The 14611-nt window shown below is 38.5% G+C and overlaps 1 protein-coding gene across 5 annotated transcripts in view; it reads left to right on the forward strand.

Annotated features, from left to right (window-relative positions):
* Positions 1-13669, forward strand: part of pcdh1a (protocadherin 1a) — a 167935-nt gene extending 154266 nt beyond the window's left edge. For all 5 annotated transcript variants that reach the window (XM_077546083.1, XM_077546087.1, XM_077546084.1 and 2 more), the window contains one exon: positions 12817-13669. In XM_077546083.1, coding sequence (XP_077402209.1) covers positions 12817-13187 — 371 coding nt within the window. In that variant the 3' untranslated portion in view covers positions 13188-13669. The remainder of the gene's footprint in view (positions 1-12816) is intronic.
* Positions 13670-14611: the final 942 nt, after the last annotated feature.

Here is a 14611-nt window from a genome sequence, read left to right on the forward strand (position 1 = left end):
TTGATGGAGGGATCATCAACAGGCATAGGATACTGTATGGTAGTCTACTTACATTAACTCTTTGACTGCCAAAAACGTTATATAACGTTTAGTAAAATCCTATGGAGGAGTGCCAAAGACGTTAAAAGTCGTTTGTTTCAAAACAGAGGTGAAACTAACCATTTTCTATTGTGGATTACTGAAAAACGGAATAAGGTAGAAACAAACTTTTTTTTTCTGATGAAAGATGAGAGTCCAATCTTTTTTTGGTAGTATGTGTGTTTCCATAGTCCAAACACATAATTTTCTATGGACCTTGAAAGATCAGTCAAAATGCTTAAAATCGGCTGGCACCCACGGCATCCCTTTTCTGAAAACATCTGGCAGTCAAAGAGTTAATAATGTTTTGCAAAAAAGCCGTTAATGTTTTTTTGTTCCTCATTTTTATTTCATTTTTCCAAAAGCCACAACACAGCTACCTGTTCCTTCGGACCTCACCTTAGCCACAATTCCCATATATGGGTGTGGTAACTTCAGTTTAGCGAAGCTTCATGTAGGGCTGTGTAATTAATCGAAATTCAATTCCAATTCCAATTATTACGCTCCACAATTACAAAATCAGCATAATCGTCAAAAAAAGATCATTAATACAAATTTTGAATTGTTTGAGTTGTTTAAATTGATACATTTGCACCATTTTTAACGTTTTTAAAGTAAGTAATTTAATAAAGAAAAGGAACTTGCATAATCATATTGTTTCAAAGAATTGTATTTGTCTTAATATTATTTATGTCTAAACATTTTCTTGTTTTGCGGCCAAAAATAAATGATCGTCCTCATCGTGATTTCAATTATTACCAAAAATGATCGTGATTAATATTTTCTTCATAATTGAGCATTTAATATAGAATAAATTGTAGTCGAGCTCCCGTTTTCCATGTAGCATGCCCAACACTACTATTGCCTAACTCATCACATATCAACTCCTCAATTGGAGGAGCCAGCGCGTAGTGTGATCTGTCAGAAGGTGCGAAGACTTTGTCAAACGCAACCCCTCACAAAGCAGTCTTCAAAATTAAGGTCTTCTTCGACAAAACTGTGCATGTCGGAAGAACTGACAGGAGTTGTACCATCACTCAGTGAACCATCCGCAGCAGCTCTTCCTGACGTGCCGCCGGCCGTAATGTCCGCTCAACAGGCGCTGACAGCATGTGGCCTTACCTGCTAAGGGAGACAAACACTTCAAACTCGCATCCATGATGCGAGGAAGAACAATTGTTTTGTTAATCCCTCAAGAGGAGCTACTCTTGATGGAGTCACAATCCACAAATAAACACTATTAATGCAATTTTGGAAACGGTATTTAATCCCAATTTGCCCTGTGGGTCAACGCTAACAATTTAAGAGCTCACACTATGTATGCCTGAGCAGTCGAGCGCCAATTGTTCAAATGAATCAAAAAGACATTTCGGTGGACTCGGAATGCTAATCTTTAAAACAAGGCCGAATTAACACTAATTTGGGAAATCTAGTGATGTTTGCACAACCTATCATGATTTGTCAATTGCCTCTTTATCTTCCTTCTGTGTGCTTAAGGATGCCAGGTGAAACTTGAAATGGGTTCAGTTGGGGTGTTATGCATTGCTCAAGGGTACATTGACCGTGCTTAGGAAGCTGTTGCCTAATTATGTCATAATTTGTTGTTGTGGTTGTGTATGGTTGTAAACAAGTCACATGGAAAATGAGAGGTTTGAGGGAGTGACATACAAGAGTTTGTCACTTTTAATAATACATCATCATTAACCCTGATTCCCTGATGAATTTAAATGGCAACATTTAAGTCATAAGCACTAGAGATGTAATCGCAATTATGTGACATAAATATTGCCGCAATACCGTCGTCGCCGTCATGTTGCGATATTAAAAGGAGCATCTTTGAAGGCCAGGTTGTTTTCCGTGCGCACAGTGCGGCACCCTCTGGTGTTTAGTTTATTAGTGCTGTTTAATTTTAATTAGGCATGTTTTGGCCACCTACATTTAAGACCCCCACAAATGGCCGGATGAAGGTAACACATTTTAGCTTCTCCACAAATTGACTCGATTCACAATGTGTGTGTGCATTAGCAAGTGCCTCAACATTAAGTTTCATTAGTGATTGTAGTTTGTTTATGTACATTGAGGTAAATGTTACCTGTGTTTTTGAACAATATGCATAACTAGAAAAATTCCCGCGGAAATTTTGACTGCTGACTCTTGTAAATGAGCTGAACAGTTTAAAATTAAAACCACTGGAATCGCTCAAGAAATGTGGAAGTTAACCATAATCAACATCAACTAAAAATATCTCACTGTACCGTTAAGAAAAATGCACTTTCAAATAAAAGTTAGTTTGTCTGAAAGAAGACACTCGTGACTACAAAATGTGAGAATTTAATGTCTAGTGAGCAAAGATTGTGGCCATGGTGACGAGTTGAAGTGAAACTTTTGGAAGTACATTTATTTGTTCCCGCCACTCTAAAGTTAATTGCTCCACTCTGGCACTTGCAATACACAACAATGGGAGAAGGCTATTTGTCTGCGCTCTTAAAGTGACAGTGAGATATTTTTAGTTTCTGTTGATTATGGTTAACTTCCACATTTCTTGACCGATTTTTGACGTTTAAATTTTAAACTCTTCAGCTCATTTACATTTTTTAAAATACATTTTCAGGGACAGTGAGATACTTTTAGTTGATGTTGATTATGGTTAACTTCCACATTTCTTGAGCGATTCCAGTCGTTTAAATTTTAAACTCTTCAGCTCATTTACATTTTTTTAAATACATTTTCAGGGACAGTGAGATACTTTTAGTTGATGTTGATTATGGTTAACTTCCACATTTCTTGAGCGATTCCAGTGGTTTAAATTTTAAACTGTTCAGCTCATTTACAAAGTCAAATGTGTGTGCGTGAAAGTGCATTTTTCTTAAAGGGACAGTGAGATATTTTTAGTTGATGTTGATTATGGTTAACTTCCACATTTCTTGAGCGATTCCAGTGGTTTAAATTTTAAACTGTGGGAATTTTTCTGGTTTGTCACTGCTGTTATTACTGTATGTACAAAAACATTTTTTTTTTTCCCCCAATATGACTTTTTTTTTTTTTTTTTTACAATATTGTGAGTTTTATACAGTATCGTGAGCTTTTTTTTATATCGCCAACCTCCCCACAATATTGTGATAATTATCGGATCATGAGGTTTGCATTGTGATATTGTATTGTGACATTTGGATATCGTTACATCCCTAATAAGCACTGTAAAATTAGTTGGTGGATGGAAGTCCACTTATTTGGATATACAGTAATTGTGAACCAGTTTGCGCCAAAACATTGAATCATTTACATTTCAGTGTTGCATTCATATCGTTGAGTTGTATTTTCAGTTTTTGATACAAAATGCAAAGACACAGACGACCACTAGCGAAAGCTGCTAATGTGCATGCATATGTTAGAGGCTTTAAAAATAGACTCTACCCCGAAAAAGCTGTCAAAGGCAGATGATGCTTTGGTATTTGAGCCGCTGTATACAAAAGCATGTTTTGGAATAAATGCATAGAATTATCCGCAAAGTACCACTACAACATTATAACGAAAAGGTAAATGGCTGCTTGACTTTGTCGAGGTGACTTTGACCGGAAAACATTCTAATCATGCTCGTGAGATGTAAAAGAACAACTGTCAGGATACTTTGTGTGCGTGCGTGTGTTCCATTATTCTGCCAGGAGAACGTGTATGTCAATACTGCGTGTGTGCTTGCAGTGCTTGTCTTGCGTCTCTTAAAAAATGCACCCCTCTGGAGAACAAAAGGCTGTTTTTGGTTCCTTCGGCTTGCTGTGAGAAACTGTTCTGAGAACTATATATAAAAAAAATAAAATAAATAAAAAAAAAGGCTTGACATGTCACAGCTAAAGATATACAAAACACTGCTCTCTTGTTGTTTGTCTTCTAAGTATGACAAACACAGTATACATTCACAGCCAGTTATTATACTGACAGCCAGAACCAACCACTAATATCTGCTCAGATGTGGAGTATTTTTCTTCTTGGAACTTTTTTTTTTTTAGCCATTTGCCACATAAACCGTTTGCAGCGACCGCAAACACACCCCATTAATATCGCCCACACACTCCCAAACGATAGTGGCTGTTATCCCTCTATGAGCTGTGGCTCTCTCATATTTTTTTCCGCCATCGATCATAGCCGTGTGTGCCACACGCGCTAGAAAGCAGCCCGGTGGGGAGAGACGCAGCATTTGCAATCAAACGGAGAGCAGCAGTGTGAAATCTCAGGAAGAGGCAGCTTCCCCACCGCCACCTCCCGATGCCTTTGGGCAGGGGATCAGACGATGAGGAAGCCTGCCTCAGACACTCGACACCTCCCACTGGCACCCTGATGCAAGCAGCATGCAAACCCGCCCCTTCACATGTATCAGTCAGCCGGGGGGGGGGGGGGGGGGATGGGGGTTCGGGATGGGGCGGGGGTGGGGTGGAGGGGTTAAATTGTGCGAATGCCCCTACCCCGTGCGACTACGCTGCGGAGTGCATGTTATGCCACTGCATCCGAGGTGTTTATAGGAGTTTGCGATGTGTGTGCGGGATTTGAAAATTACCTTTTTTTGCGATGCATCATTTCAGATTGCACATGAGACTTATATAACATAAACGGGACTACTCCAGGTATCGTACATTTGTTCTAATGCTGGTGACAGGACATTATTTGTGGTGCATACATATTGGAAGAAATACAACTCCTCATTAAAGCCAAATCACAAACCCCCCTGGAACTGGCAGCCAATTCCGCTTGCAAAATAGAGCTGCAATTATTTGCTATTATCATTGCTCTTAAACACTCCTTCCAGTGAATAATTTGAATAGAGACTCACCGGCCACAACAAATTTGTATCAAATTCGCAGTCCGAGTCCCACTGTGCAAAAATAAATTGCAAGTTAAAGATGCCGGTCAGCTACTCTCAATGTACTTTTTTTTTTTTTTTTTTTTCTAAGGTAGAAAGAGGGTTTACTCATGCCGTAAACCATAAAGAGAGAACATTGCCTCTAATGAAATGAAAGTAAATACATCATTTTTTTTTTTTTAATTCCCCGGAGAGCTCAGTATTGTTCATTCGGTAATTTTACCGATTTGACGTCATCATCATTGCACTCTCTCTTTTTTTTTTTTTTTATGTGGGTGAGTATGTGTATGTGCGTGCGTGCGTGAGAGTGTGTGTGTGTGTGTATTCATTAGTTCGCCTAAAACCTATTAAAAAAATCCCATACCGTTCACCTAAACCGAACACTTCCGGCCAGAGTCGTGAGGCCGTCATGAGACCCGAGGAAGGACCAAAGAAAAGTAAATACATCATGACATGCCTTATTTGTGTTTGTTTGTCCATCCATACTTGGTTCATAATAGGTTGATGGAACTCAACCATCATAATTTTAAAAAAAATACACTAATTAATGTGTTTGTGTTTTTACACTGATTTGCATACAATTGCTTCAATTGCCACTTCACAATCAGGAAAAATGCTTTTTCTCCATAATACAGCTTACTAACCAGTGGTGGATAGAGCACCCAAAAGAAAAACTTAGGTAAACTTAAGAAGTGTTGTTTATTGCATTAAAACTACCGGTACTTTCAAAAGCGCAATTTTCAAAAAATGACTTCGGTTTAACAAACTAAAACAATCATGAAGTAATAATTACTTGTAAAAATTCCATGAATAAGACTTTTGAGAAAAAGATACAAAAATATTTTAAATCAAGACGGGGATAACCGGGGGTTTATACACCGGGCTTATCAAGAAACAAACCTTTTTTTTCCCCACATTACTTAGACATTTCCCTGTACCTACGCAGTAACTAGGGTTGTTAAAAATAAAAAAAAAATAAAAAAATCTATCACTGAGTTATAGCGCATTTCATTAACATGACTCAATATGTTTCACATACTGTAATTAAAAGTACAACATTAAAATGAGCGTCCAGTGCAACATTAAGATTTTTGAAAACATGATTTTAAAAACACTTTGAAATACTTTAATCATAGGCATGAGAAAAGAGTATTGTTTAACCTTTTATTTACCCGTGGGCAGTATTTTATTTTGAAATGGCTTGGTCAGAATCAACAAAAAGCCAAAAAATGGTCACAATAACGCCTAGGGGTTAAAAGTATTTACACTTTACTAAAATGTTTTGAATCTTTATAAATTCATATCATTCACTCTGATAATAAAGTGGGGGACCGTGTTATACAAGAATACGGAGGGGGGGGGACTTTTTCAGGATGATTTTGTGGGTGCCTATTATACACAAGTGCATGTTATTCACAGTATTTTTACAGTAGCCTAAGATATATAACAAAAGAGATTGTTAAATTAACTTTCTTTGTTTATATTTTGTAGATGAAAAAGCACACTAGGCAAAGATTATATATAGAAACAGGAACAATGCAACTTAGCACACGCTATAACTGGGTGTTTTTTGTAGCATGCAAGGTAAACATAAAATAAATGTGAGACCTTGGGTGTATTGCCTCTTCTGACAGTGAGTAAATTAGTCACTTTTGAAAACATTGCCTCTGTGTGTGGCCACAGAGACTTTGCGTGCGGTAATGTGACTGCCTGGCCCTGTCTGATTGGTGAAATGGAGTCAAATGTCGCTAGTGATTACGTTGGATTGGTGGAACAGAGTCATGTGACAACACCCGAGGCATAAACCACTCTGGCGAACCAAAGCAAATACTTTAGATTGCACAGGCAATAAGAATGATAAAAAGTAGAAGTTAAGAGCAGAATGTAGCTCAATGTAATCGAGTAAAAGCAGGGGTTTCTTCTTAACAGAAATAAGTTACTTCAATGAATGTAACTGGGTAAATGGAGCTTGTTATAACCACAATGTTATTATTGAAAAAGCAAGCTAACACACTAATGCAAAATAATGTTGAGTGGTTACCGTAAATTGCCTTCGGTGCAAGTTGGCGGGGGTTCGCTTCCTGCCTGAAAGACCGTATATGTGTGTGAGTGCAGCCAAAAAAACAAAAATAATAATAATAATGTCCTGCTTTGGTGCTCGCAGAAATTAACTTTCAATTTCTCAATGTCATTCATTAATTAACAGTTAAAGTCTATGAATAATTGGTTGCTGTTCACATTGTTTTTAACGGAAGAGTTGACATTATTGCCATTTGACGATAAAAGACAACAAAAATATCTCTCAATACGAAGGGGTGTTCAATACCACTTTTGTTTTAGTACTTTCAGTACTCAAATCTTTAGTAATAGTCATTTGTAATTTAGTCAAACCAATACCATGTAGCTTACCAATGCCACAAGTACTTTTGATACATAGAAATTCCTCCCAAAATATCAATGACAGATCATTTTAACTCTTTGACGGCCAAAAACGTTAAATAACGTTTAGTAAAATCCTAGGGAGTAGTGCCAAAGACGTTAAAAGACGTTTGTTTCAAAACAGAGGTGAAACTAACCATTTTCTATTGTTGATTACTGAAAAACAGAATAAGGTAGAAACAAACTTTTTTTTCTGATGAAAGATGAGAGTTCAATCTTTCATTTGGTAGTATGTGTGTTTCCATAGTCCAAACACATAATTGTCTGTGGACCTTGAAAGATCAGTCAAAATGCTTAAATCGGCTGGCACCCACGGCATCCCTTTTCTGAAAACGTCTGGCAGTCAAAGAGTTAAAGAAAGATTTATGTATCCTAATATAGCATTTTTTTTTCAAAAAAAAAACAAACACACATGACATTTTCTATTCTTCTAATTTGTCATTCATGATTGTAAAATGGCTACAAGAGGCCATTTTCTGATTTTTCTCATGTGACGTTCACAAGCTGAGCCGTCATAGGTTGTTACATGAGCTACATGTGATGTCATTTCCCCCCTGAGATTGATAAAAATGGTTGGATTTTGCTGCATTATTCCAATTCTGCAAACACAATATTTATCAGACTACTGTTTTTAGACAACATAGAACATTTTGAAAATATATATATTTTTTACCTGACTTCACCTTTCACATTTACGATCGCCAGCTCGGGAGTTTGCTATGAAGAGCAAAGCAGATCGTGCTCTTTTGTGTACATCAGCTTCAGTCAACCTCTAATATTAAATTATTCATCTCTTTCAGTGTGTTGAAGAGGAAAAAAGGTTCACACAAGCATGTGCATTAGTATTGTGATGTTGACAATTGCTGTAAGCTGACAAGCATGGGCTTGCATGACAGCAACAACTAACACGGCAGGATGCAGTTCCTGAATTTAGACCTCTCGCTTGTTTAATTATCAACACTTTTTCTCAAGTAAAACCATGTGAAAATGGAGATGAAACGCAAATGGATAGACTACCTTGAGTATTAAAATAGCTGCTCTTTGAACATCGACGTTGTCTCCTGGTACGGTGCAATATGCGCTTTGACATTGCGAGAAGAAAAATGTCAGACGTTGGCAGGCTATGCGGTGTATTTAGCTGTCATTGCTTATTTTACGGCTGTTGATGTTGTTGATGAGCACTCAGTGGTCCTTGGCATCAGGATGCATTACATGCTTTCTTTTAGTCTCATTAAACATGTCCAGCACCTTTAAAAACTGGAGTCAATTAGTAAAACTGACAATCAGTAAAGATATGTTAATGTTTTGACCCTCTTTGCAGTTCACGAGTGCATCAAATATAAATGTGTGTACATATAGAGTTGTCAGGAAAAATGCATCCTTAATTGGAGCATAAAGATGCGTAAATGATTTTTTTTGGGGTCTTGCAGCGATGCAGAATTTGACGCGAGGCGGCTTGGTGTGGAGTAAACCTCCTGGAAGCTGTGGAGAGGTTTTAATCAAGTGTGAAATCCTTTTGGAGTCTTTTGCCTACACAAGTGTGCTCACGCTCAGACGCTCAACAATTCACCCAACTCTCCTCCCTGGAACCTTTTTTTTTTTTTTTTTTTTTTGTAGCAGGGGTCCATTTCAGCACAGTGATGCATACAGACAATATTCTTGGAAGAGATGAGAAATAAAACTCCAGTCATCAAGGATGAGATATGCCGCACAGTCTCACATTGTTTTCTTGGCTTTTACTGACGATTCACATTTATGCATTTTCTGTTTATGCCGGCGTACATTTATTTGACTTGAATTAATTAGAAAAGTATCATTTTATTGAACAGAATTGCAAGTGAATGATATAATTAAGCGGGAATATAAAAAGCTTTGCTTAGTTGCGAATCAAAGGATTTGAGACGCCTTATAACGAGCAATTAGGATTAAGGGAACAATGAGATTAAGGGGCAACAAAAAGACGGCCTTTGAACAATTGGCCATGCCATATGGATTATTGTGTATATGTGGGAATCGGATCATTTTACCTTAAAATAACAGCAACAAAATCAATGGTACACTGGCAAAGAACAGCTCTGTCATTGCCACGGCAACCCGCATCACCTACAGCTGTCGTTTATAATAGCGGTGGCCCAGCTGGGACACGTCATGTTAGCAATAGCGCCGGTGCTAGCATACCCGTTGAGAAATATGTGCTAAATTTGAGCAAACTTTGCCACACATTTCATTTCGGCTTGCCTTTTTCATTTTGTTTCTAAGTCAGTTAGATTCAACAGATGTTCCCAACCAAGAGATTTACTAAAGAAAAAAAAATCAACGTTATGCAACAAACTGTTTTTGCCCTCTGCAGAGAGCTTGTTACGCATGCCAGAGAACACTTTGAACCAAATACCCATATAATTTTTGGTTGTTTAGAAGCAAATGTCAAATGACTAATTTCCCCACGGCCCAGTAAGCAAAATCTCTGGCAAATTGTATCGCCAATTTATTTTTATAACCATTATTTGTACTTCAACGAGACACTTCAGATGTAATACTGGACATGGCTTTAAAAATGATTATTAAAACACTCAAAATTGTCTAACAGGCTTGGACAACACAAGCTGTTTGATTGATTTAAACCCTCGATGGCTCGATTCCAGCCACGGTCTGACATTTTGTGAGATAATTATCTTGCCGCTGGTCAAGAATACAATACCGAGAATGAATCTTTTGTTAAGATGGCATTTCCTCTATGGGCTGTCTGTGGTACGCCATCTCTTGTGGTTGCATCAGTCGCATGCAGCAACATCTTTACTAAGCTCTGTGCATTTCCCACAAATACAGTCACTCAAATATTGCAATGTTTGTGCAAGAACAGAGAAAGTATCAGTGATGGGCATGCTCTTTTATTGCATGTGCAATGTTGACATGATATCACACCAATGTATTTATCGTAGAGATCAGAACGTTACACGTGGCTCGTGTCGGAGGGATATTGTCTGTTCTTTGCTTTACAGACATTGACTGTCTGTCCTTGTCAGGCTATGAAGGGATAACAAAGACAAATTCCAAAGGTTTTCTATTTAACCACGGCCAAAAGTGTAGTCTGTCAACAGGTAGGCTGTGTGACAAGTCGGCCGGCTGCCTGCTGCACATAAATGACAGCATATGTTGTGTGTGTGTGTGTGTGTGTGTGTGTGTGTGTGTGTATATATATATATATATATATATATACAGTATATACCTGTTTTGATGACGAATGATGAGAAATTAAAAAAAAAAAAAAAAACGACTAAGCACGGTGTTAGATATTATTAACATTTTTAATACTTCATTTCATATATTAACCATTGTTATACATTATTAACATTTTAATTCTTTATATTACCCTTGTCGAAATGTTTTGTAGATGTGAGGTAGTGTTGAACTCAGTATAATTTGACCTTAAGCTGGAACATATTGTTTAGTCTAAAAAAAATTCCTTCTCAGCGTTCTGTGCGAAAACACATTTGGTCCTTGAGAAAGAGAATCTGCTTCGAACACACACACCCCTGCTCATGGAAAAGTACCCAGAGAGTATGTTTTGTCTACAAATGAAAGAGAGGCGGTCGGTTTAACTATAAGAAGCCATTTTTCACGGGGAAGAGACACATTCGGCACTCTGAAATTCCACCTGTTATGTGATGTTTGGAGCCTGTCACGATGTCCAGAGATCTCTGTTAGATTAAATCATTTTTGCAAAGGTGTTTTTTCTTACATTAAATCTGTCTTGATATTTTTGGAACACGCAAAGAGGACAAATATTTTGTTATTCCTCTTCAACGGACGGTTGCCCCATTTTGTTAACGAATGACGGACTGACAGAATGCCGACCTCTGTTAGCCCTAAAATAATGGTGAGACAGTGATGACGGATGTGTGGTTTAAATAAAATGACGATTATAGTTTAATTCAACTTAAACAAAAATGATGGACTGACAATGATGGAAGGATGCCCAGGGAACTGACGAATGACGAGCCAGCAAAATGTTTTATATTGGCCACCTCTGATATAGTTATTTATTAACCATCATTCAGGGTCATTTTGCATTAATCAGTCCCCAAGAAGAAGCACTGACTACGTTTACATGCAGTCATTATTCCGGATTCTGAAACAATTGAGGTAACACATTTGCGTGGCGGAAAGAGTTACTCCTGTTTACGTGCTCATTTGTGCTCGATTGGAATAAGCCGTTTGACCCACGACGCTCGGACAACGTAATTGCATAAATGTCATTTCCGCTTTTAGCTTAATATACGTTCAATAAAAGACATATTTATGTCACTCACCACGCTAAATAAAGTAGTCGGTTTCCTCCTCGCTCCAGAAGTGTGGTGGTTCTTCAAATGTTTGTTGACAACGGCTTGAGTATTTCCGGTGGGTTACACACCAGAAGCACTGACTTATATACTTGTATTTACTGTATGCGTATATATACACAAACTTTGGCATTTTCGCTGTAGAGACACAAAAAAATTTGAAAAGTCATGACTACATAGACCAGGATTCCTTGCGAATCAAATAAGCGAAGAAGAAGAAAAGACGGGGGAACAAAATAGTGAGCATGCGCCCAGTGAAAAACATTGCCCCGATTGATCGAGATATGTACTCCGGTTATGAAAGGAGTGACTCAGGGCTCTTATTCGGGTTTTTGCGCATTTACATGGCCTTACAAAATCCGAATATTGCCAATATTCGGGTTTTAAAAGGGTTATTGGCGGCATGTAAACATAGTCACTGACTCTAAAAAACGTTTGTGACCCCTGGGTTAGTTAGTTATAGACAAGATTTTTAAGTTATTGACATACACTAGCTAAATCAGGAGTTATTTTTTTATGGAAAATGAGGTCACTGGTACACGGACTAATTTATTTAATTCGGAATAGTTTAATTAATATGAGTGATAATGAAGTGTAGAGAATTTCTTAGCTGCCAATCAATAATGCTTGCGCTGTTTGTCTTGCTTTTATATTTATTTATGTATTTATAGATTTTTGGGAGCACCTTTTTTTTTTTTTTTTCCTGAATACAAATCGCATGTCATTGAACTCAATACGCTGCTGTTGAAACTGTTAGCGGTCCAGTGATAAAGTATTTCAAGCTTGCGAGACTAACTGCTACTGGATACTCCTAAATGACACAGACACAGCACGCCATCTCCTGAATGTATCACATCAGCTAGTGGACTACACGCAGTCGTGCTCATTCCACAGCCATAGCAACAGCTACATAGCAACTGCTGCTCACTGCATAGCAACAGCTGCAAAGACCTCAAAAGTGGAGAGGGAGGGTGGGATTCTTTGTGTTTCGATGACACCATTTCCTGATCAGAGATGGACTTTAAAGATGATTATCCATTTTTGTGTTTGATTCATGTGATGTTTGCTAACAAACTAACAATGCCTTATTCTCTCTTCTGCCTGCAGACATTCGCTCACTGCCTGATGTGGCAATGACCGGAAACTGTACGACTGAGTGCAGTGAATTGGGCCACTCGGATGCTTGTTGGATGCCCGGGCATCCCTCCCCCGTACGCAGGACGAGGAACCCCCCGAAACTCTCCACCTTTGTGCCTTACCAGGAGAGAGGGAGTCTGGGACGCCTGGCAAATGGCAACGCCATTCTGGGTGGCGAAGAGCACCGGCCACGCCTTCCGCCCTCTCGCAGTGCCTATACTAGCGGCGGTCACGATGCCGGTCAGGACTGCCCCTTGGAGGAGATGCCGCTCAGTGTGACCTCTGAGTTCCCGCCCACCTCGCCGTCTGCCCATACTCCTAAAAGAGAAATCTATCTGTGAATATCAGCCTCCAATCGGTGCAGAAATGAAGAAAAGATCAACCATGGCAGTAGAACAAATCAGGCTGCCCACCTGCCAATGCCCAGTTGAAATTAACAGTAATCAGTCATTTACTCAATTACCGGCGTGATCACTTGGGTCACCTGCCATCTCCACCTTCTATTAATTTATTATCATATTTATTACAAATTCCACAAGGTTAATTGATATCCTCTCTAATTTATTTATTCATAAGGACATGGATCAAAATGAGTTTGGTCTCTACTACTTTGGTAGTAACTAATAATTGTTGTAGTTAGCCAAGTCCGAAGCTGTCAAGTGATCTTTTGAATTTGAAACTTGTGATCAGTGCTCTTGTGCCATTGTTAGATCGATTTGATAGACAGCCAGTAAGGCCCTATCGGATGGCATTATGCTTTTAACTAACAATCAAATGAAATGTTCTCTTGTTGTACAGTGCTGTAAATACATTTTGAATGGTGTGCTCTACATATATTTTTGTCTGATAGAAGTTGATAAAAAAAAAAAAAAAAAAAAAGAAGTAATTTGGCTCCGAATTTTGGCGTAGTTAAGGTTTTCTTCGCTGCTGCTGCTGCTGTTTAAAACTTGATTGAAAACATCTCCGGGAGAGAAGCTCAATATTGTGGAAAGCATTTATCCGCCCCATATAATCACAAACACCTTCAACCCCTAATCATAGCAAAATGGCCTTTACCTCTGCTCCCCGCGGTGTTTCACCGTGGGTGGAGAAAGCTCTGCAGCAACATTTGAACAGACATTATGTTCCATTGACTCTTAGCACTGTGACCTATAGTTTATCATCAAAACGCTTGACTTGGCCATAGTCCCCTGGAGTCACAATGACCAAATTGGGATTGTTTTTTTTTGCCTCAAATACTTGTGACTCACTCAAAATATTACCAGTGTGTCATTTTTTTTTTTTTTTTTAGGGTTTGTTTTTAAGCTCTTCTCTATCCCGACAATCTCGCTCAGGCTTTCCCTCTTCGCAAGCTACGAGGACGCCTCCAGAATTAATGAATACGTAAGGTTATTTATCAGAGTGCTACAAAAAAAACAAAAAAACAACACTTGGATCATAAGTGGGGAAATGGAGTTCATGTTGCACTTAATATAGTCCTCTTCATTCTAAGCACTTTCATTGTTGTTTCAAAGTATCCTATTATGACAGCAGCTGTTTTCAGAGGTAAATTTGGTGTCAATGCGCACGGTCCTTGAAGAGCGTCGTTCAAGTAAAACGTCATTAACATAAACAGTCTTGTGTTCAAGCCAGCATTCTCAATACATCTGTGACCCCCCCCCCCCCACCCACCCTCATTTGGCTACAAAAATATAGGGATTTGTTTCCCCTAATGGAGATTTTCCAAGTCAATCTGAAGGATATGCCTGAAGGACACTTTGTATTA

This window comes from Vanacampus margaritifer, chromosome 16 (genome assembly GCF_051991255.1).
Source record: "Vanacampus margaritifer isolate UIUO_Vmar chromosome 16, RoL_Vmar_1.0, whole genome shotgun sequence".
In the NCBI taxonomy this organism is placed as follows: domain Eukaryota; kingdom Metazoa; phylum Chordata; class Actinopteri; order Syngnathiformes; family Syngnathidae; genus Vanacampus; species Vanacampus margaritifer.